This window comes from Haemaphysalis longicornis, unplaced genomic scaffold (genome assembly GCF_048455015.1).
Source record: "Haemaphysalis longicornis isolate Haplotype H1 unplaced genomic scaffold, Haemaphysalis longicornis Haplotype H1 scaffold_8, whole genome shotgun sequence".
NCBI classification, from domain to species: domain Eukaryota; kingdom Metazoa; phylum Arthropoda; class Arachnida; order Ixodida; family Ixodidae; genus Haemaphysalis; species Haemaphysalis longicornis.
In genome coordinates this window covers 154,822,444-154,844,212 of record NW_027526445.1, presented here as the reverse complement: position 1 = coordinate 154,844,212, position 21,769 = coordinate 154,822,444, and the positions used below count along the sequence as shown (strand labels likewise).

The 21,769-nt window shown below is 45.2% G+C and overlaps 2 protein-coding genes across 2 annotated transcripts; both read left to right on the top strand.

The window, feature by feature from the left end:
* The first annotated feature begins 1,374 nt into the window (after positions 1-1,374).
* On the top strand, positions 1,375-13,054 carry LOC144150133 (uncharacterized). Its single transcript, XM_077681964.1, has 4 exons — positions 1,375-1,580; positions 7,277-7,315; positions 10,406-10,490; positions 12,832-13,054. Exons 1-4 carry the CDS (start codon positions 1,416-1,418, stop codon positions 12,909-12,911), a joined length of 369 nt encoding a protein of 122 aa, XP_077538090.1. The 5' UTR covers positions 1,375-1,415; the 3' UTR covers positions 12,912-13,054.
* A 4,166-nt stretch (positions 13,055-17,220) lies between these two features.
* Tko (30S ribosomal protein S12 technical knockout) lies at positions 17,221-20,063 on the top strand. The gene is made up of 2 exons (XM_077679768.1): positions 17,221-17,403; positions 19,364-20,063. Exons 1-2 carry the CDS (start codon positions 17,334-17,336, stop codon positions 19,921-19,923), a joined length of 630 nt encoding a protein of 209 aa, XP_077535894.1. The 5' UTR covers positions 17,221-17,333; the 3' UTR covers positions 19,924-20,063.
* Positions 20,064-21,769: the final 1,706 nt, after the last annotated feature.

Below are 21,769 nucleotides of genomic sequence, written 5' to 3'. Positions count from 1 at the left end.
GGGTATATAAATGCCTTGTTCGACAAGTTTTACTTTGGCTGGGCGGCTGAATCGAGATACAAACATACAGACAGACCAAAATTTCAGCTTTCAATAGCAAGTACCCCAAGAAAGACTTATGGTCTTTAAAAAAGAAAGAAATCAGAAAAAGGTAGCCTTTGTAAAAAAAATAAGAGGCCCAGAATAACTGGTATTTGAACCGGGAGCTTGCATGCAAAAGTCACTCACTCACACGCACGCACGCGCACTCACACACACGCACGCACACACACGCATGCATGCACTAATGCATTCATGTAAGGAAAGAACACCTACTGCGTGTTTTAACGTTGCGGCCACCATTAGTCTGGCAGGAAGCAGTGGCCGCTTTATTGGTCGTCTGCGTCCAACCGTCTGCTGTGCGCCAAGCGTTGTCGACAACCACGTACGGAGATTCGACCTCGTTCTACAACAGAGATAGTGTACAACTGAAGCGGATGCACATCACACAATGCGCGTCCGATCGCTTACCTCAACTGCCCTTCGCTTTCTCTGTGGGCCACCGAACCGAAGATTTTGCGTCGGCACGACGTCGCCTTTGAGACGTAAACGCTTGACGTCCAAACCGAGGCTTCTACGCACTTGAGGATTTGTCTCGTAGTCCTCCGGGCGGAAGTGCTCTGAGCATATATAGCCAAAATACCCGCCGATGTCAGCACGACTGCGATCAATTGCCTCGAGCCACAAAGACCTACGGCGCGGGTCAGTGGGCAGCTTATGGAAGCGAACGTCACTAGACGACCCGTACTTTGTGACACACGCTTTCACGATGCACGTTGTCGGCATTGTGGGCTGTGAAGTTCCACCGTTCCACGGAGAGGAGCGCAGACTCGGCCAAACCAGCCAGGCACTGATGATCGGGCGTGAGCACATCCAGCGAAAAAAGCGTGCGAGAGCAGCCAACAACCAGACCACCCAAGTCAACACTTTTACACACTGTGCTACCCAATAAATAAATAGTAAATTATTTTGATTGACTGTGTCTTATTGTTTCAATGTAAACTAAACTGCGCAACTAAGTCGCAGATTGTTTTCTTCTTAATGTGACGTCAGTGGTTGTTTACGCTCTCAGCCAAAAGTGCCGCATCGTCGGTAGAGGAGGTGCGCCTAAAATGCAAATTTCAAACCCTTATTGTAAATTGTAGGAACAGTTGCGTTCTCCTGAATTACTTCGGATTTAGTATCTTTGAGGAATGCCGAGAAGATAAAAAATAAAAAAAGCCGACTTCATTTTCTTTTCACGGCCCCTTTGAAAAGACAGAACCAGCTGACACGGATTTTCCCGGGAAAGGGGGAGGCGGGGGGGGGGGGTGGCAAGGGATTGCATGTGATAGCTACAGATCCAATCCAATCCAATCTCGTGCTTCGTGAGCGTCATGGCAGAGTTAAAGTTTATGCAATACCTCCGGGAAGAGGAACAGTTAATTCTGTCTATGTTGGACGTTTTTACCGAGCATCTGAACAAGCTGAAAGTTGAAGAAATGAATATAAAGATGGCCATCCGCGAACAGCAGATTGCCGAAGGAAAAAAGGGCTCGTCGGTGAGTGCTGCGGTGCGCGCGTTGGCTACTCCGGTCCTCCGGTACGAGCTTGCTAGGTTGGTCTTTGAGAAAATTAGGGAAATGTCTTCGAAAGTTTATCATTTCCCTGCGGATTCGGGGTCTTTCTACTGCTTTAGCACTCTGACACTATCAATTTTGAGCTCTTTTAAAGTTGCTTGGAAACGAACGAACCAGAAACGTCGCCGAGCGTATACCGTCAAAATAACGTGGAGCAACACACGTGGTTGTTGCGCTGGGGCGGCGTTCTCGTGTTTGTCCGTTTTGCGTCCGTTTTCTTGTGACGTACTTCCAGTTGTAGGCGGGCTTTGGGTTGACTTTTGTGAAACTCTTCTAACAAACACATTTTAAGCGACTAAACCTGTATATTTTGGGTTTATTGTACCGCCAGCGAACCAACAACAAGGCGACGAAAAATCGTCTGCTCCGAGAAGCCGCGGCTCAACGCAGTAGCTCCGCCGTGCTTGCATGGGTTGCATGGCGTCGCTTCGCTTTTAGCCAATCAGGGCTTGCTCAAAAGGGACACTTTTGAAACGGACACAGAATGGACAAAACACGAGAACACCGTCCCTGCTCGCGCGCTTGTTGCAAGTAACTATTCGGCTTTTAACGCCGAAGCCTCTGTATAGAGGCGTTCAGTTGTGATTATTTTAAACTGTACACGGAGTATCTTGTCCCATAGGGTATACTATCGCAATAAAAAAAGCATCTTGTGGCATGCTAAGAGCGCCCGACTAGTCTGTAGTGTAATGTTGGCTGGAGCGTTTGCACCACAGCGACAGGTGCCCAGAACAGTTCATGAGCGGTACGTGAAACTGCTATCGCAGTAGAAATTCTGTGGAGAAACAACGATATCGTGAACTGCTTGGAGTAGCTCTGAACAGTCCAAAATGTCAAAAAGAGACATGATTCGGTTGTGTTGCTGTTGCAAACAAGAACATTATTCATAATAACGTCTTTTATTTGTCTATTTAATTTTTCGTACTATGAGCCTAAACAATGAACAAAAAAGAGTAATACCTGTGCTACACGAACATTTTAAAGTACATTTCAGTCGAATGACCTCTGAAATTTCAAACGCCCTTCGAACTGGAAGGAGTTTGTCAATCTACTGAAAGGCAGTTGGGTGGTGATGATTGCAGGCTTAAAGGGACCCTGCAACACTTGCCATCGACTACTAGTAATGTATTTTGGGATAAAGTCTATTGTTACAGAAATCTCCTCCCGCAAGAATTATGAAAATCCGTTCACAATTAACGAAACTACGCGTGATGAGAAATCGCGCATAATCGTTACCTCTCAACTCGACCGCGGACAACGCGACGAAAGCTGTGCGCTCTCTCCCGGAGAGGGGGGTGGCTCGCGGCGTTCTCATCTGCAGCCTTCGATATATCACATGCCGGGTAGTTTTCTCATGTTCTCCGCAACGCGGAGGAGCCTATTTCCGGTCTGGTGCCACAAAAAAGCAGGCATGGGCGCCTGCTCGCAAGTGTGCGCTCGGGCTGGTAGGGCGTTTTTGAAGCAATAAACGTTTGTAGTCGAGTGGTCCCGTTGAAAGGGAAGTATTGAGCTCATCACTCAAACTCCGCGCGCACTCAAAACACAAAAGAAACGGCAAAACTGTGCCTACAGGTTCAGGCATAGAAGAGGTTCGTACACAGCGATGACGAGGACGGAAATGGGAGAATCTAGCCGAGAAGTTGACCAGTGACAGCCGATCGGGCAGCCATGGCCTATGTGACGTCCCTTAGGCCATGCCAGGGGTTGCATAATGAGGACAACTGAAGAGAGAGCGGTTGGTTTTTCCGCGTCTTTCACATCGATTTGCGTGCTCACCACTTCACGTGCACGAGTAATATTTGGCTCAGGTATTCCTGGCAGTGTAATCTAAACGTTGCGCAGGTTTTCTTGCACTGCTCAAAGAGTGTTGCAGGGTCCCTTTAAGGCGCTTAATTTTTCGAAGCCCACGAGTTGCGCTTTCAGATGAGTGACAAAATATAGCTTTTATGCTCTTGGGGAACTGATTTCTTGGATTTATTTGCAATGTTATTTGACGTAGACATTGGTTTGTTTTATTCGTCGGTGCATCACAACTTCGCAATTGATTGCAGTGCCACATCTGCATGTAGCACAGGCCTAAGAACAGAAGGCAGCTTTATTCAAAAGAAGGAATATTTTATTAAAGGAGCACTGACACGAAAATATTATGTTACACTTTTATTGCTTTTATCGATGCTTGATGGTCTGGCGAACCTGAAACAGCACTTCAAAACTTCAGCGCGCGATAGTTAATTACATTGAACGGCCTGAAAATCGTTTGTTTCAAATTCCCGCGCTTTCATCCCGAACGGCGCATATGACAGAATCCCGGCCTGACCTCACCGCTTTGTGCGGACGTCACCGGCGCCCGCTTGAGAGGGTGTTGCGCCCACGCGCGTGAAGTGACATCACGAGTTTTTGATGAGTGCTGTCGCGTCACTTCTTTTGGCTTCACGGGGTGATGTCACGCTGATGTCCATTTGCTGAGTGCCGCTCCGCGCGCTGCTCCGTTGGCGCGATAAAATGAGATCCAATTGAACCATGTTCTTCGCGTCGCAGGCCACTCATATTTCAGCCAGGGTATTCTGTTGAGTAAGGGAAGCGAACTGTGCAATAATATTAACGCCGAAAATTGGTGTCAGTGCTCCTTTAAGCATTTAAGCGTCAAGTTATAAACACATCAAATTGAGCAAAATGTATGTACAGCCATACACAAAATAAGTGTGATCATGAAAATGTGAACCAAAACACAAATAGTACAATTTGTTTCTCTGCAAATCAAACTGGCACGTAGCCTAAAGTCAGGAAATGTGGCTTTCCAAATATACCAGCAGTGCGCCATTATTGGACCTCCACGAAAAATATTCTTTATTTTTGCATGTTCTAGTTCATGATTTCATGTTCACATTTCATTTGTTCATGCCTGTATGTTCAGTTGCCACCTTTGAACATTGAAACAAATGGACGAATCATATACAGTGATCTCACTTTTTTAAGTCAGTGCTTACATTCAATACAATAAGAAAAGTCAGTCACGTTGGGCTCAAACTTCATCACTCATGACAAAATAAGAACAAAAAAGTTGAGAGAGAGATCTTTAATGTGTCTGGCAATGCGGCATTTATTGCGCATAATCCACGTGCACCCAAGGTAGAGACCATTCTCCAGGAAAGGTGCTTCACTCCTTGCATCCAGCATAGCATGGAGCATGCAGCGTTCAATCTGAGCTCGCGCATCAGATCATTATGCACCTCTATATTCTATTGCTTCACAGCCGCTGGAGACTGAGGGCCGAGGGTTAGTTGGCGTATTCATGGGAGGTTGTGGCCATTAGCATTGGTCGCAGTTAGCACAGGAACGGGATAATTGGAGATCTATGGGAGAAGCCTTTGCCCTGCAGTGGGTGTAGATAGGCTGATGATGATGATATTCTATTGACCCACACTGCAAATTCAAGGTGCCACCCGGACTCTTCACGCGTGAAGAAGCGATTGCTGGATGTCGCCAAACACCTGCAGGGTCCGTACAAGTCCTTGAAAACCCTTGAAATTGAGAATTTAGTTTCCAAGGGCCTTGAATTTTTTACTCCTCCACGAAAACCCTTGAATTCTTTGGGCAATAAAGAAGAGGCCCGGATATGTGACCTGCTTTTCATGGCTTATCATTGTGGCCCTGCACACTCCCCATCGAAAACATTCTTCTACAGTTTCAAGCCAACTTGGGAGTGCAGGCTGGCTGCTTTATGCAAGGGCGCGTATGGAACGAAATCCCCGTATCGGATGAGGAGGAAATTAACGTACGTCGCCTTGCCATGTTAAATACTGTTTTTTTTTTGCATTGGTTCATCCTGCTATTTATTTTGAATATCAGTTGTGCCCCACCATAGCTACGCCCCACTACGTTTCGAAAATGAACGGTGCTGACCCCTCCAGAATAATGTAAAAAATGAGCACAGATAAGCAAGATTTAGAATGTGAATGTGGGAACACGATGCATCTAGCTTCTAAGCCTTGTTGGAATATTTTATTTTGACGTGTGATGGCAGGCAGAGTCAGTGAAGGGGGGATGAACGCAGACATTTAGGGGAAGAGAATGGCAGGAGGCACTAATTTATAATCTTCACTATCCGAGACTGTATTAAGAACATTGAAAAGTGCGAAATGGCATGTTTTTTGTAAAGCTCTTTATTGTGGGTGGCACTAAACTTGACCACTTCCAAAGGGTGGAGTTGCTCCAATTGCTCCAAGTCATATTTTTGAAACGTAAAGAAGCAAATGTTTTGCGTGTGAACGGAACAGTAGTAGAACAGTTGGTACACGTTCTCCCCTGCATCCTTGAAAATGCCTTAACAGGGCCTTGAAAGTTGTTGAATATCCTTGTAGTCTTGTGTCTGAATCCTGTATGAACCCTGCGCATGACTCTGACACGTGACAAAAGCTTGAATCCCGTACCTGAGAAGTGCAGGTGTTGACCAGACACTGTAAATGACCCAACACATTCGTGTTTATCAACATCATCGCCATTTTACTTTGTCATTGTCACCATGCTCACGTGGCATAGAAAGCTAGGCATCTCAATAACGAACAACTTCCTTCAGCTGTACATTGGTCTGAAACAAGCAGAGAAGAGAAACTAGCACTCAGCTAAAACGTGAACAAATGTAGCATTTAGAACGGCATCTTCTGGCTTTTAAAACTCTCAAAATCCCATATTTCGGTATCATAAGAAACGTCTCTCAGCAGGTCTCTTTCGATCGACACAGTGGCTAAAGAATTCAACCTCCTCTCACCGACAGTGGAGTGCAAGCAGCTTGTAATTTAGGACAGTTTTGTAAAGGAGCACTCACTCTCACAGTATGTTACAGGACTGGTTAGGTATAACCTAATAGCAATGGAGACATTTGGAAAAACACATACATCTTTTTACTGCTCAGTATAGAAGTGGCATATCTCTAAAAAAAAATGGCAGCATCTCCACTCCGTGGATGATGGCAAGGGTGCGGAGTACGGGGACTCGAAATGACATCCAAGTTGCGCCCCGAGTGACTTCCGATTTGAGCCGTGAGTTGCACCTTGACCATTCCCTAAATGAAACTGCAACTCACGGCTCAAATCGAATTTCGCTTGATGGTGGTGTGCGCACGGATGGACGCGGACGGACATTGGAGGGTCCTAAGGTACTCTGACCGTTACAGGTGAGGGAGTAAGCCGTTTGACTCTCGGGTACTGACTCACGGTCGTAGCCCAATGGGTAAGACAGCTGACACTAACTGTCTGGTCTACCAGACACAGGCTCGAATCCTGCTGGTGCCTGTGTAATTTCTTGCGATTGTAAATGCTAAGCGCACGGACGCTGACGGTCATTGTGCGGTCCTAAGGTACTCCGCACCTAATAAGCAAACTAGTCCGTTCTGAGCATTGATATGTATTTGTAAAGCTTTTCATATTGCTGCACGATGGTTTTTAAGCGCTTGGGTTATGAGTAGTAAGTCCCATTAACAGGTAGTCCCCCCTTAAAGTATACAATGCGGAGCTGCCCTAGAGCAGTTGAAAATGACAAATTGCAGAGATATTTTGTGTCTCCTTAAGTGTATGTGTTTTTACGTCTTTAATTGTGAACTCTTTTTTCGTTTCTCCCAGTCGCAGGATGGTATTGCCGAAGCGAGTGGTGACAAATCGGTAAGTCAACCTCAGCATGATGCAAGGGCACTTATTCTTGCATCATTCTACAATTGCGGCTTAGTGTGGCGATGTCCCAAATGATAGGGAAAAAAAAACAAAAAGTCATTTTTGTGTTGAGGTGGATGGATGCATTTTCATTTGCAGTGTTTTGTGTACAAATTGTTTGTTTTTGGACTGCACTAGTCATTTGCTAAACACAGGCAGAAATTAGATACATCCCTCTTCTTGCATGATCTTGCGTCTCATCATCCATCATGGAACACCAAAAAATCAGTTAAATGGCATAATTAGCTACAGTTTGTTAATTAGTTTTTAATTGCTGGTTTAAGGTACATGGTTATGTTCCGGATTCGGAGGCAAGTATTCAATGAAGCTAGCACGTGTGATAATAAACTAGGACCTTGCTTCTCGTTTGAGACATGTCCCTGAAGATCGACCTCAACTGCATTAGCGTAAAATGTCATTTTACAAATCAGACGCATAAAATCACATATAAGGCTAATGTAAAAATGGTTTTCATTTTTTCTCTTTTATAGTAATGGGAAAATTTTTATAAACTTTACCATATTTTCAGTGCCTTTTAGCTTCAGGCACTGTAATCTGCAATCTACAGAAATTCAAAGTAAAAAAATGTCATTGTGGGAGAAACTTTGCAGCAAAGTAATTAGCGGCTGGTTGCAATGTGACTGGACCAGGCAGAAAGACCATTTGGGGCTTAAAAGGTGGTGGGAGAGGTGGTGGCTTAGAGGTGGTGGGAGAAAGCACGCAATTAAAATTGCCCATTCATGGATACTTGGTGGATGCTGGAAGGTCCTCCACTGAGGCATCGTATCCCGCCTCCGAGAATGGACGTACGTAATTTAGTTCGTAGTCTGGTGCAAGTATTCTCAGTGCGAAAGCCCACAGTTTAAGTGGCTGTCAAATGCTTTTATTGCTTCAACTCAAAGGAAGTGGACCAATAACTCCTACATCGCTGTAATGGCGTAACTCGAGCGCTCGAAACACACCAAGACTGGGAAAGAGAGAAGAACATTTTGAGCATGTTTCCAAGCTATCTGATAGGCATGGAGCGAAAATTTCTGGCTGAGGTACTTCATGACCCACTATTCTAAGTACTGGATATGTTCGTTGACTGTGTTCTGAGAGCATCTAAGATTTAGAAAAAAGTTGAAAAAAGTGTTGCAGGGTCCTTTGAAAGAGGGCAGGGGGATATCCAAGTGCAGACTAGTGAATATACAGTCAACTGTAATTCTTGGCCAGAAAGCCAACACTTAAAAGTTTTCAGTTACCATTGAAATCTCCTGTTACCTGCACCTGCTTTGCCCGAAGTATTTATTCTGCCATTGTTATTTGCTCGAATAACTATTCCCCCCACCCCCTGTTTTGTGGGCTTCAGAGAAAAATGTTTGTGCAAGTAGTATCGAGTGAAAAATGTACCGTTAGGTGTCAGAATGATCCCACGGAAATGTGCGATTCTCAGCATGAATTAACAGATTTGATACATAATCCCAATTTCCAGCTACAAATTCATAGTCAAACTTTGACAGAAAGTTGCAAAGATAATTTTATACCATATATGCGTCAAAAATTTTCAAACCAATTGTTGAATATGCAAACTCTTTACACGCCCCTTAGCAAACAGTTCATCGTGCCCAAACTAAGCTATTTATACCATAGATGGCTAGTGGGTGTGACATCGCTGAAACAGCCGAACCGGCCGCAGAGGCATGCAAAATCAGGCAAACGATGAAAGCTAAACTGACTGGTCAGCTGCTGCTGATGTTCCGGGCTGGGTCGTGTCACCGTCACTCTCGAGGCTGTTAAGTCTGCTTGGCTATCACCCACAAAGTCGCGCATGTCGTTGTTATCTCAGAAACCAGAACCAAATGCAGCTGAATCGTTACGTTTGCAAATTACCTCTTTCTACAACTGCTCACAAGATCTATGCAGAAGATCAAAGTACCATCATTAAGCTGATGCTACAAAACGGTTGGCACAAACATGCCTGAAAGTGCCAAGGGAGGTTTGAAATTGGCCCTTCAGCCTATCGTTAGCTGACTAACTATGCCAATAGATGCGGTGGAAAAAGAATTAAACGACATGTATTCAGTTCAAACACAGCCTGAGCCCTGTCTAATCGTTAGTAACTTGGACACTCAGCTTAAGATAAAATTAAAACCAATTATTCAACATAAAGATACTGCGTAAAACACATCTACTTCCTTCGTTAGTAAAACCCAGAAACGCTTTGCATTTTTTATCCAATTAATCCGTACACCTAGGCATGTCCACGTGCCAAATCAAGGCTCACCATTGGCCAAAACTCGTGGCTTGCCACCAATGGTGCAAACTTTTCCATTTGTATGGTTTGTTTTATTTAGTAGCTGGGGCACATGCCCGCTCACAAATGAGGAGTCTTGACACGCTTACTGAAAACGGCAAGGAAAACAGCAGTGCTTGACTGGTAGTCCCCAAGTCCAGCACTTCCCATGTTTCAGGTGCTTAAAAACGTGAATTTGTAATACCCTATTTTTGCTATTCTAAGCGCTCTCCCCTACTTTGGGGGGGGATTTTGGAAAAAAGAAAAAGTTTCTTGCGAATCTAAGCACCCGCTTTTTTAAGCAACCATCACAAGGTGGAGTTGAGTTGAACGGGTCTGAGTTGGCGTTTTCACTTCAAAACCACTTAACGGAACAAAACATGACCTGCTGGGGAATACTGAAAGCGGTGGTCCAAGCAGCACAGCGGACTCGAATGGTAGTGAGGATGACTAAGTGTCATACGTAAGCGGTGGGTTTTCACTGTCTGTACTTATGTTTCTTTTGAATGTTCGCCAAATGAAACATTATTCTGCATGACCGTCTCGTCGAAATACGGTTGTGAAAAAAAGTGGCAGGGGGTGGTGGTGTAATTTTAAATCTAAGCACCCTATCACTTTGCGCATTGCGATGGTGAAAAAAAGGGAGTGCTTAGAAATGAGTCATTATGGCACTTTCGCCAGCAAATGTTTTTCTTAACTTATCCCGTTTATCCCAGAAACTTGTAAAGAGCTTTCAAACGTCTGTGCTTGCCTTTTCTTTCCCTTAGGAGTCTGGCCCTGCAGGCTTCAGCCAGGAGGATGAGTTTGTGAGCATGGAAGACATCGACTTGCGAGTCCCAGACGCCTTGCACCGTAAGAAAAATTGATTTGCATTGCCTTGTTCTGTTCGTTCGCACCCTGGCTTAATCTCAGTTGTGCAGCGAGAGGAAGGCATGACGTCCTCTTGTTTGAGGAGGACACTGGCCTTCAAACTGAACAAAAATTGCCAAAAAGTAAATTCGGTGTTTATAATGTGAGCTTTAAGGAAGATGGTTGCAAAATAAAACAGTTCACTTTCAAAATATTACAGTTATGTCATGAATACTTACCATTTTTAATTCAGTGTTGTACTATAAAGTTCTCAAAATGACCTATTTTTCCCTACAGATTGCTGAACTTTTCTTATTTTCTCAAAACAGTGTTTTTGGCCAGCTTGCATGTGCTCTGTGCAATTAGCTCTGGACCTAGAACTGCAAAGCTTACAATTTTCCTCAAAAAGTAAACCTAAATGTATGAGGCATGCAACCCTACAAGTGTATTGTTGCAGTACAAGCTACAAGCAATGTGATTGACCAATCACCTGTATAGTGTACGTACGAGGGAACAGTGAATTGTGTCGTTGACTGGCAAGAAGAGGAGGAAGCGAGAACGTGCATGTTACCGGCTGACTGCTGACCAGCCCCCATTCCCGCTTTACGACTGGCCTGTCGCAGACACAGCAGTCGTCAGTGTTGTCATCGTCGTTTGAAGTCACCGGAATAGGCAACCAGGGCAGGCGGTCCGCATCAGTATGGCCCATTCTTGTACGAGACAGTATAGTCATATTCTTGTAAGTGTAAGGCCAATCGAGCAAGGCGACCAGAAGGGTCGCGTAGGCCGACAAGACAACACAGGAAGGGGTGGTCAGTGGCCAAAGTGAAGGGGTGTCCATAGAGATAGCAGCGGGACTTCTGAACCGCAAACACAGCGGCGAGGCACTCCAGCTCCGTTATTGTACAACTGCATTCGGCTTTGGGCAGAGTGCAGCTGGTGTTAGCAGCAGTATTTTTCTTATTTGAACTTTAAAGTTTTATTTTATTTTTGTTATTTTAGTGTCATTTGTCTTGTTACAAATACTGAACTTCGATTGGCTGTGAAGTCTGCAGAGTAGGTGTGATAAATCACATTTTTTTCAGCATTGCAGTCCTTCTAGGTTCTACCTATATATTAATATCTGCTCAGTAGTGTTTTTATTTTATTGTTATCAAGCGATACAAAGGTATTTTTGGTTATCTTGAGATCTAATCAGGACAGAAAACTCGGCAATGTTTTGGAATTTTTTAAAATTCCTTGAATCTCTTTAAGTTTCTGCAAAGTTTTATTTGCAGCTGCATTGTGTCGTCAAATTTGACAAGTCTACTTTCTTGCCATGTAGTTTTCCGCAGAGGTTCTGTTTATGGTGCTGTCACAAACTTAAAAATGAAGAAAAAGGAAAATTGCATGCATCAAAGCATGCAAGCATGCACACATGCAAAAAAGAAGGGCTGTGTGAACATAAAATTAGGGAATGGGGATCGAACAAAATATTTTTGAATACCCATCAACATAGTTGCTTTAGCAGGTGTAGGGCTCCTAAAACAGCGGGAGAGGAAAAAAAAAACCTATTCAGCCAGGACCTAACTCATTCGGGTGTTCATGAGATTGTTCTTGATTTTAAAAAATGGTTCAAAAATTAAAAATAATAGGTTAAGACACGATCACAGAGCAACAGAACAATAAATTTGGTGTACGTTCATGGGCATGAAAAAATACGGATTCCTCAATACACTTTGAATACAGAGGGTATACATTTGCCGGCATGCTAGTGGCTCTTATGACGTTAGTGCAAGCCAACAACTTATAACTGTTGATCATTCACTCATATCGTTATATTGACAGGAAACATATTTTTGGCTTATAAATTTTGCACAGCCAGCGTTCTCCTTGAGCTAGCGTACTCCAGAGTTAGTATTTGAAGTTTTCAATATTGGCGCACCTCTACGAAAAGGCTGTCAACACCGGCAGCTTGGTCAAGCAAGCTTAGAAGTTTTAGAAGCTTACCCACCGCGGTGGCTGTGGCTATGGCGTTGTGCTGCTGAGAACAAGGATTCGGGTTCAATTCCCGGTCGCGGCGGCTGCTTTCTTGATGGAGGCGAAAAGAAGCAAAAACGCCCGTGTGTTCGAGATTTTGGCGCACATTAAAGATCCTCAGGTAGTGAAAATTAATCCCGAGCTCTCCACTATGGCGCGTCTCATTGCCTGTGTAGCGTCGGAGAGTTAAACCCTACAATCGATCGATAAAGTTTTAGAAGTTTCTCTGGTGTAAAGCCTGTCCCTCTCAGCTACTTTAATCCACAGCTCGCAGCGGGCTGATTACTTCTCAGAGCTAACGTCTTCTTCTTTCTGCTTTTTCCAGTGGGGATTGACGTGTCGCCTCCAAACTACATGGAACAGGAAGAAGAAGAAGAAGATGATGACGAAGAGGATGAAGGGTGAAGAGGAGACAGGAAGCTGTATCGCAGGAAATGCTGCATTTGTTCCTAGTCATGCAGAACTCATTTTTGTTTAGCAAGCATTTTCACACTCATTTTGTCAGTTGTCGTGGGGGAGTGCATGATGTTTTCAACAATTTGAGTCGTGTCTTCCATTTTGTGACCTGTGGAAGTTACTGCACAAAACTCGGCTGGCTTGAACCACATCAGTTTTTTGTACAATCTCTTTAAGCATTTACAGGGCGCACTCGGGAAAGTGTTCTGGAAGGGGGAAGCAAAACTGGTTAGGCTTGCTATTGTTGTGTGCTTGGAAAAAACGGTAGAGCTATGGGGGATGGGCCAAAAGTCTTCCCGTTCCTCTGTGGGGCCACTCCCTCCCATGGCACATTGCGAGACAGTGCGCACAGGTGCGTAAACTTCCAATTGGTGATACAGTTAACAAAGTTTGGAATGCCATCCCATAAATATTTTTACGTTTACTGTAGAGGAAGCTGGCGCTAGTGCCAGTGCAACTTTCTTGAGGCTGACCACGTCGTGGTGAAAATGATGGGTAAAGTGCGGATTTTCATTTGTGGAAAATACTTTGAAGAACCTGCATTGCATACAGTGACCAAACATTCACCGACTCAACCAAGAACTGATGATGTCCTGCCTTTCAGAATAGCCTTGTATTATTGGGAAGAGCCTTTCCAGCACTGTAGTGCTTCATTGCTGTTAACACTCAAGTCAAGTCTTGATATTCACAGAGTGCAGTGGCGTCGGAACTATTTTGTCCCTATCATCATCATCAATGTGGTTGTTTTTTTTAATAAATCTGATTTTTTTTTTTTTTTTGAGTACTTCTGCAGGGTCTGTAAAGTGCTGCTACAATGTCTAGTATGCACAAATAATCACAGCTGACCCGCAAACACAAAAAACAAAATCAAACCTAATCAAATATTCACTGGGCATCACAGATACTGGAGAGCACAGTAAAAAGGCCTGTTAGTGACTTTACAGCAACTGTGCTTTCTACACAATGCAACGGGAAAACCCGCGATTCTGTAACTTTTTATTTATCAATGCAAAATAACAGTGTATAGGTGCCAGCATAAGTAATCAGAAGAAGGATTTGTGAATATCGTGAAATATTTGTCTTACTGGCTTTATGACAGCCATTACCAGTTTACAGGAAGCTTGTTTTTATTGGGGAGGACTCCTTTAAACACACACCAATGCAGCCAAGCAGTTTACGGAGGAAGAAATTTGTGAAAATTTAGTAGACCATGTTCCAATTAATTTTGGCAGCACCTGTACATTTAAATAAATTTAAAAAATTAAAAATTTTGCGAAAGAAACGCATACTTACAGAGCATACATGCCGCTTAACCACGAACGTACTACCAGACCTGCACATTAAATGCTACCAAATGAAGGCTTACACGATGAATATTGACAAAGCGAGTAAATTAAATACACAAATTAGTTGAAGAAAAAAATCTTGGTATGCGTTAACGTTTACATGTAGGTTGAACCATGTGTCTTTTTATTAGCGTATGTGCATGTGCAACGGATAATTTGGTTTAATTTTGTTACGAGTATTTATGATTGTCTGACGAGTATTTATGATTGTCTGGTGTGCCATTATATTAGAAAAATTACAGTGGTATGATACGGATGCATTTATATTTTGTAATATATAGCCGCGCTGCTGATATCTGCTTACAGCCTATTAAAGAGCAAGTAATTATGCTATTGGGGCTAGCCGCTTGGGGAAACATGGTTTCCTAAGTAATTCAAACTGGTTAGCGTAAGAGGTATTGGTCATACTGTCCAGTGGAGCTGGCTATTATCATGCTAGTATGAGTGAGATACAAAAGCAAAGCCAATATAATATAGATTCCTTGATTTATACCACAGGCACCGAATATTTGAGCGGGGATATTAGCTTGGCAGACGCTTCATACGAAGGCCTTTCTACTACGTACAGTAAAACCTAATTCATACGTTTAAAAAAAAGCGCAAGGGAGAAGCGTACTACGAGGAATTTTTAGTGTTCACAATTGAGAGTGTACTAAACGGGAAATCGCATGAACGAAGAGCGTATCAACGGTGTTCTACTGTATCTGCTGAAAACAGGCAACATCGAAATCACTATTTTTTCAGATTCGAAGGCTCTTGTAAGGGCAAGAAGTAGCGTCTAATTAATGAGCAGTGCCACCGGGATTTCGACTGAACATCATCTGATCCTTAGCCAGTTTGCCATCTTCAAGTAAACATAACTTTGCTGGAGCTGTCTGGGGCTCATCAGAAGTCCTCAGGTGCCCCTTGATTAGGGGTTGTGCTCTAGGGGGAGCCATCGCTCCCCCCTGCACCCCCTGTTCCGACGCCCCTGACGGAGTGTACGTCACTTGGGACGTGGCATTCCACTGTTCGCTGCAAAGCAGAGCACTTATTTGCTCCATGTACACTGTTCTAATAAACTGTTTTTACACACCACTTTTCTCAACAACTTGGGCACAATTTGCGCCGATATGGCTACTAAAACGTCCCATGTATTCTGTGCCAACTAAGTACACTATAGGCATACATGTCTCGTCTTCGGTGAACCTTGGTTCATCTGTAATGCCAGCATATGAGAATGTTGCGATTTCACAAGAATGGGCGGACGATTATCAAACTTGGTGCTGTGAAAATTCTGTGATAATGTGTTAGAGAAACGTGCATGTGCACACTAAGGACAACTGGGAGCGTGGGGAAGGAGTTGCAGAGTGTGCTGCTGACACTTTGGTTTATATTGTCACGTGGTCGTCCGCTTGGCTCCTTGCTACTGTGACTATGAATCGAACCAGTGGCCGACACCTCTTTACAGGTACGCGCCTCTGTGATATGCCGACCCATTGGCTGGAGGAGATTATGATGCCGTTGATGTTTGTGTGTGTGCTGTTCCTGAGACATCGCAGCTGCCTTAGCTGCCATTACTATCCCGTTTATACTAAATATGCTTTGTGAATACATTCCGTTCGTTGCCATGTCACGTCCTGTGGTAGTGGTGCGGGGTGTGTTAAGTGTTGAGCCATGTCTCGATAGATGAATTTGATGTGTGCGTGTTTTTTTTTTGTCTGTTTTTTCACGTGGCATAGGTTTAAAGAAGGGAAGAGAGCAAGGGAACGAGGGAGCAGTTTGATGTCACTTGTGTGCAGGAGTTATTGGTATGCAATTGCAGATAGTGCAGGCACCTCAAGTCAACTGCTGAAAAAAAATGCTTGCTAGTGACATTTGCGGTTACTAAAGATCTTTGTGCTTGTGCTTGTGCCTGCTAATGTGCCGCACAGTGTGGCCTAGATACTCTTGAGTAATCGTCTGACAATATGGCCGTGATCAGAGAGACCTGGTGAAGTAAGACGGTACAGGCAAAAAGGTGATGTGCATCGCACCACACTTTGCAACGTTGCAACGTTGTGCAGAAGTTTGTCTTTCTCTAGCACCAAACGTTCTGCAGAAGTTTGTTTTTCTCTAACACCATTCCATTCTTGTCGAAGTCAAGTCTTGGTAAGAGTTGTGGGCCAAAGACAGCGTGTAATGTCTGAAAAATAAGATGAGGCTCAAGTAAGTACCCTGAGGGATAACCAACGTGGTAGGCACGGAGGTTGAAACTTATCCAGCAAATAGCTGTGTGCAGTTAACCAAGAAGCATCTTGTCTATTCCAGGGGATTACCGGATACCTGTGCACTCCTATGCTTGTGTAGGAGAATTTGTTGAAGGCCAGCTTGAGGTTGAATTGAAGCTTGCTGGTATAAGTTGTCTATAGAGTCTAATGAGCTGATGATCTGAGCAAAGCTCGCCACAGCTTTGACCAGTATGGAAGCCATACTGCTGTGGGGAGAGCGTTGTCAGAAAATGAGATGTATGTTTGCTAACATAAGGTAACTGCGACAGCAGTCTCATCTTTTCGAGTTCGAATGGGTGGGCACATAGAGTTTTGTATGAAACTCTATGGGTGGGCACGTGTAGGTTGTGTCAGTTGTAGACACGTAGTTTTGTTTTTTGTTTATTTACTCACCATTTCTTGAACGAAGGTTGGTAAATGCAGTGCGGGCCCGGAGTTCTGCAGCAGCGCCGGCACTACAGTGAATTGGCATTTCCAGCCGACTAACATTCGCATGTATATTCAGAAAATCCAGCTCCTCCCCCCCCCCCCCCGGCCAAAAAAAAAAAAAAAAAAGAGGAAGGAGAGCCAGCACTCCCCGCGTTGAGTTGACGGCAAGGGGACCTCTGCTATCATCATCATCATCAACGTTCACACCTACAAAATAAATATGTATTCAACCCATCGCTATTTTCACGGTGCTGCGCTGGTTTGTGGCTCGTCGTCGGGCACATGTCGGACGGCGTGACCGCTGTTTTCAGTTTCGCTTGCATTGTTTAACCTGTAGTTTTGTTATAATGAACTGCCTAAGAGGCCTCGGAAATGCGTTTGCGCGGATGACTCTCAACGCGACTAAACCGTCGAGAAGTAAGTGCACTCTCGGAGCTCATCCTCGCCAACTCGGCCACCGTCATCCTATGTTCAAGGCTCATTCAGTGCGCTGTCCTTACAAATTCTCTTATACGACAGATTACACGACTTTCCAAGATTGTGCCACTTCGTGTGAACAATTGAAAATCTCCACATCTGCAAGGAAAGCACCACAGACATTCAATGTTGTGGCTAATCGGTACAAGAGAATCATGAGCGCCCGGAGTCAGTTCTTCCCCGCAAGCTGCACTTACTGCTTCACTTAACGCCATATATTTTGTTCTGACGAATAAACCGAACAAGCCGACCAATGTTTTTTATACTTGTTCGGATGAGCTCGGACGGCATCTGAACTAGCGCGAACGGGAGCCTAGCCAATTTCAGACAACGTAGCATTCTTTAACTGCACTCATCCCGCAATTTCGCCTCACTTCAACGGCGCCTTTTTATGCCAATGTTCCCAGGCAGCACAGTTCAGTGCGCCTGTATAGCTTGTTAGTGTACAGTCGAGGGATTTATGAGGGTGAACTTGCAAACTGCCTCCTCGGCGTACTGTCGTAAATCTTTAGGCGCTATAATGTCACTTTGCAATGGCAATTCGTTAGTGGAGCTTGCCTTCCCCGAAGCACCAGAAGAGGTGTTGCGCTGGCTCGTACGCCATCAGGGAGCGTCGAAGCCGGGTGGACCTCATGTACGGTGCCGTTGCGTTTTACCCCTCCTTTCTACGCGTCGAGGCTTCACAAAAGAAAGCGCAGCCCGTCAGGTTGCTGTTTTTCTTCGTTGCTGGGCTGGTTTCAATTTGACGCCAACCCTGCCAAACGTAGCGAGGTGCAAAGGAAAGGAGCATAAGAAGTTGCCAACAGATCAAAACCTTTGTTAAGTGGGCCAAGAATACTAATTTTAATATAAAATGCAAACTTGAGGCTTGGCCGATGTGCACACCTTGTTCCGGCTTTAGAATCCCATGATGCAACGTTCCTTACATGCCACTCGCACACCAGAGCAACTTGGCTTTGCATTCTAATAATCTCAACGGCCACGTTTGCTTGGTTCAGCAGCGGCATTGGCTGCTTGTTTCTCCTTTCATTGTTCGCCAGTGTTTGTCTTCTCTCGCCGTCAGTCCCATTCTATTTCCTTTGGCGGCCTACTTGGCCCTGCATTTGCAGCATGCCTTTTTTTTTTACAACGCATACAAGTCGTAATGGGGCTTGTCAAGAGCTCATGGTGTAGTAAATGCAGCGCCACTGCATCCAATGATACTGCTGGCTAGGGGCTTGGCTTGATGTCACCTCTGTGCATACTTTTAAGTGCAGAGAACTTTAGGGGCTCGCCTTGTCGTTGTAGCTCGCTGTAACGGTCGATGTCAAGCGACTGCCAGAATCAGGTGGCACAACAAGATAATGGACCCAAGTAGAGCCTGGCATACCCGTTGTAGGGTGTCCCGCAGAGGCTTCGAAAACCAAGTGGTTTAAATAGTCATAACCATTCGAAACTCGTGAACCGCTGGTGCTTGTCATAATCTCCCCGTTGTTAAGCGCAAAGAAAACTGCAGGTACATTTGAGGTAAAATTTACGTAATTAACCGGCAGCACCCGTGTTCATTTAATTCTGAATGCTCGTTGGGCTGGTTTTTACGATAGTAAGCAAAAAAAAGTGCCAGTGCAATGCCGGCACGAGCTGGCACTGTTTCAGCCAGGGGGCGCGCAAGGAGGCGGGAAATTTTAATTGCTTTGGGTGGTAGCAGTAATCATATAACGGCGCTACAGCCAATTATGACGAATCACTGCTCTGCACTTCCGACAGCTTTCACGTTTTGTGGAATGGCTTTAATTTTCTCATCCTCTGTTCTGTTTGCTAATCAATGGCACAAATTTTTGCCAACATACTGCAACTACTGCTCATGCCATACAAAGCTGGGCTACAGACCGCACTGTAACCCATTTTCTTTTTCACGCAGGCATTTCCTATTGTGCCTCCACAGCATGGCAGGCATCCAGTCCACATTCACCGCACTCTAGACTGCCGACAAGTTCTCTTCCGTCGGTCGGCACAGCGACGCTGCTTGCGAACGTCCTCCACCGAACTGCTGGCGCTCCCCCTACGGTCCAGGCCGTACGCCACAGGTTCTTCGTCAAGCACAAAGGCGCGCCGCCGCGCGACGGCCTCATCTACGACCCGATCCTCGAAAAGGTCCACGCCGGCGGTATGCCGCCGCCCCGGCACAAGCGACGCCACCCGCTCGACAGCCGTCCCTTCATGAAGGGCGTCGTCATCAAGACGCTGATCAAGAAGCCCAAGAAGCCCAACTCGGCCAATCGCAAGTGTGTGCTGGTGCGGCTCTCCAACGGCAAGGAGGCGGCTGCCTACGTGCCGGGGGTAGGGCACAATCTGCAGGAGCATAGTGTGGTGCTGGTGTACAAGTCACGGACAAAGGACGTGCCGGGGCTCAAGCTCAAGGTGGTGCGCGGGAAATATGACTGCGCACACGTCATCCGCAAGCCGCAGTCGGGGTCTTGAAGTGACAACCGGTCGTCGTTCTTGTTGGAGTGGTTAGCGATTAAAATGTGTTTCCCTGTTGGTAGAATCTGTTGGCGCAACAGCAAAAAATCTAGCGATTCTTGTAAAAGTGCTTAGAGATTAAAACGGTTGATGTTGTAGGTCCTCCTGGTGTGACAATGAAAGCTGCTTTTATTAGAAGCAGCTGTCGTCTTTCTTCGTGGAATTGTTAGCAATTAAGACGTGCACTCCTGTTGGCAGATTCTGTTGTCGTGACAACAAAAGCTCTTGTGATTCTTTTGCAAGAATCACCCAGCATTTAGAATGGTAGGTGTTTTGTAAGCTCTTCTGGTGTGATGCAGGAAGCTGTTTCCGCAAGCCCCAGTCGGGGTCAACCGCAAGCTGCAACCTGGGTCGTGAAGTGACAACCGCTCATTGTTCTTGTTGGAGTGGTTAGCGATTAAAATGTGCGCCCCTGTTGTTAGAATCTGTTGGTGCACCAGCAGAAAATCTTGCGATTCTTGTACAAGTGCTTAGAGATTAAAACGGTTGATGTTGGAGGTCCTCCTGGTGCGACAATGAAATAATTTTAGGGGCGAAGCTCCTAAAGCCATGGGTCTGTCCATCCCTTGTGTCTCGTGGTACGTGACCGCCGCATGCTTTCGGAGATGTCGCAAAGTGGGCCGCGTTGCACGCGCAAGAACCGGCTGCAACCGGCAGCGCAAACTCGGCACCGGGAGCGCGAGTTTGTCTGTGTTCGCCAACGGAGGCGCGAGCGCACGTGCACTGCGAGGGGGAGATCACGCAAGAGATCACGCCACGAACGCAGGCAGTCGTTCTCGGAGATCGAACGAGACGCAAGGACCGTTGCTCGTTTCCTCTCGTCTTGTTCGGGCACAAGTTCGCCCTAAATAAAAGTTCTTTCTTTACCGTTGTGTCCCATCCTACGTGATAAATTGTGGTGGAGGTGCGGGGTAGTCCTCGATGGCGCGGGGTCTTTCACCAGGTCTGGGCCTGGGAGCATTGACTCCGAAAATAAAAGTTGATTTGTACAATGTACGTCTTTCTTAATGATGTAATGGGCGAACTTTCACGGGAGAGTTACGGTTACCGATGATCTCCCCCTCTCGAGCTTCGCCCCACTTATCATCATTCATTCCGTGGATATGGCATGATTTTTTTCATGGAATTGTTAGCGATTAAAACGTACGCTCCTGTTGGTAGATTCTGTCGTGACAACAAAAGCCCTTGTGATTCTTTTGCCAGATCGCACAGCATTTAAAACGGTAGATGTAAGCTCTTCTGGTGCGATACAGAAATATGTTTTGAACCAGAAGAATTTACATCTAATATTGCTTTTTCAGAAGTGGTTAACAATTCAGCCGGGAAGATCTTGGTGGTAGATTCCATTGGTGTGCTATTCTTGTACAAGGGCTTAGCAATTAAAACAGTAGATGTTGTGGGTTTTCTGCTGGTGTAGCAATGAAAGCTGGTTCTGTTAGAAGCAGTTGTTCTTGTTTGAGGATGGAAATGCCCGTGTGTTGAGATTTTGGCACGCGTTAAATGTTCCCAGGAGGTCAAAATTAATCCTGAGCCCTCTGCCTTGCAGCCCAGGTGTTGCTTTGGTGTGTAAAGAATATGACAGCTGTGGTAGACTTTGTTGGCATGAAAACACAAACTGTCGTTGTTAGAGAGCGAGAGAAAAGACTATTTTGCCTGAAAAATTTTCAGCATCGGCGATCAGCAAATTGTTTTCGCTGATGGCAGCCTCTCCTTTTGTGCTGGGTTGAGGGCTGCTACTTCAGGCGTGTTTCTGTGCCATGGGCTGTAGCCATTTTTTCGTGTCTCCAGTCCTGGCGGCGAGCTC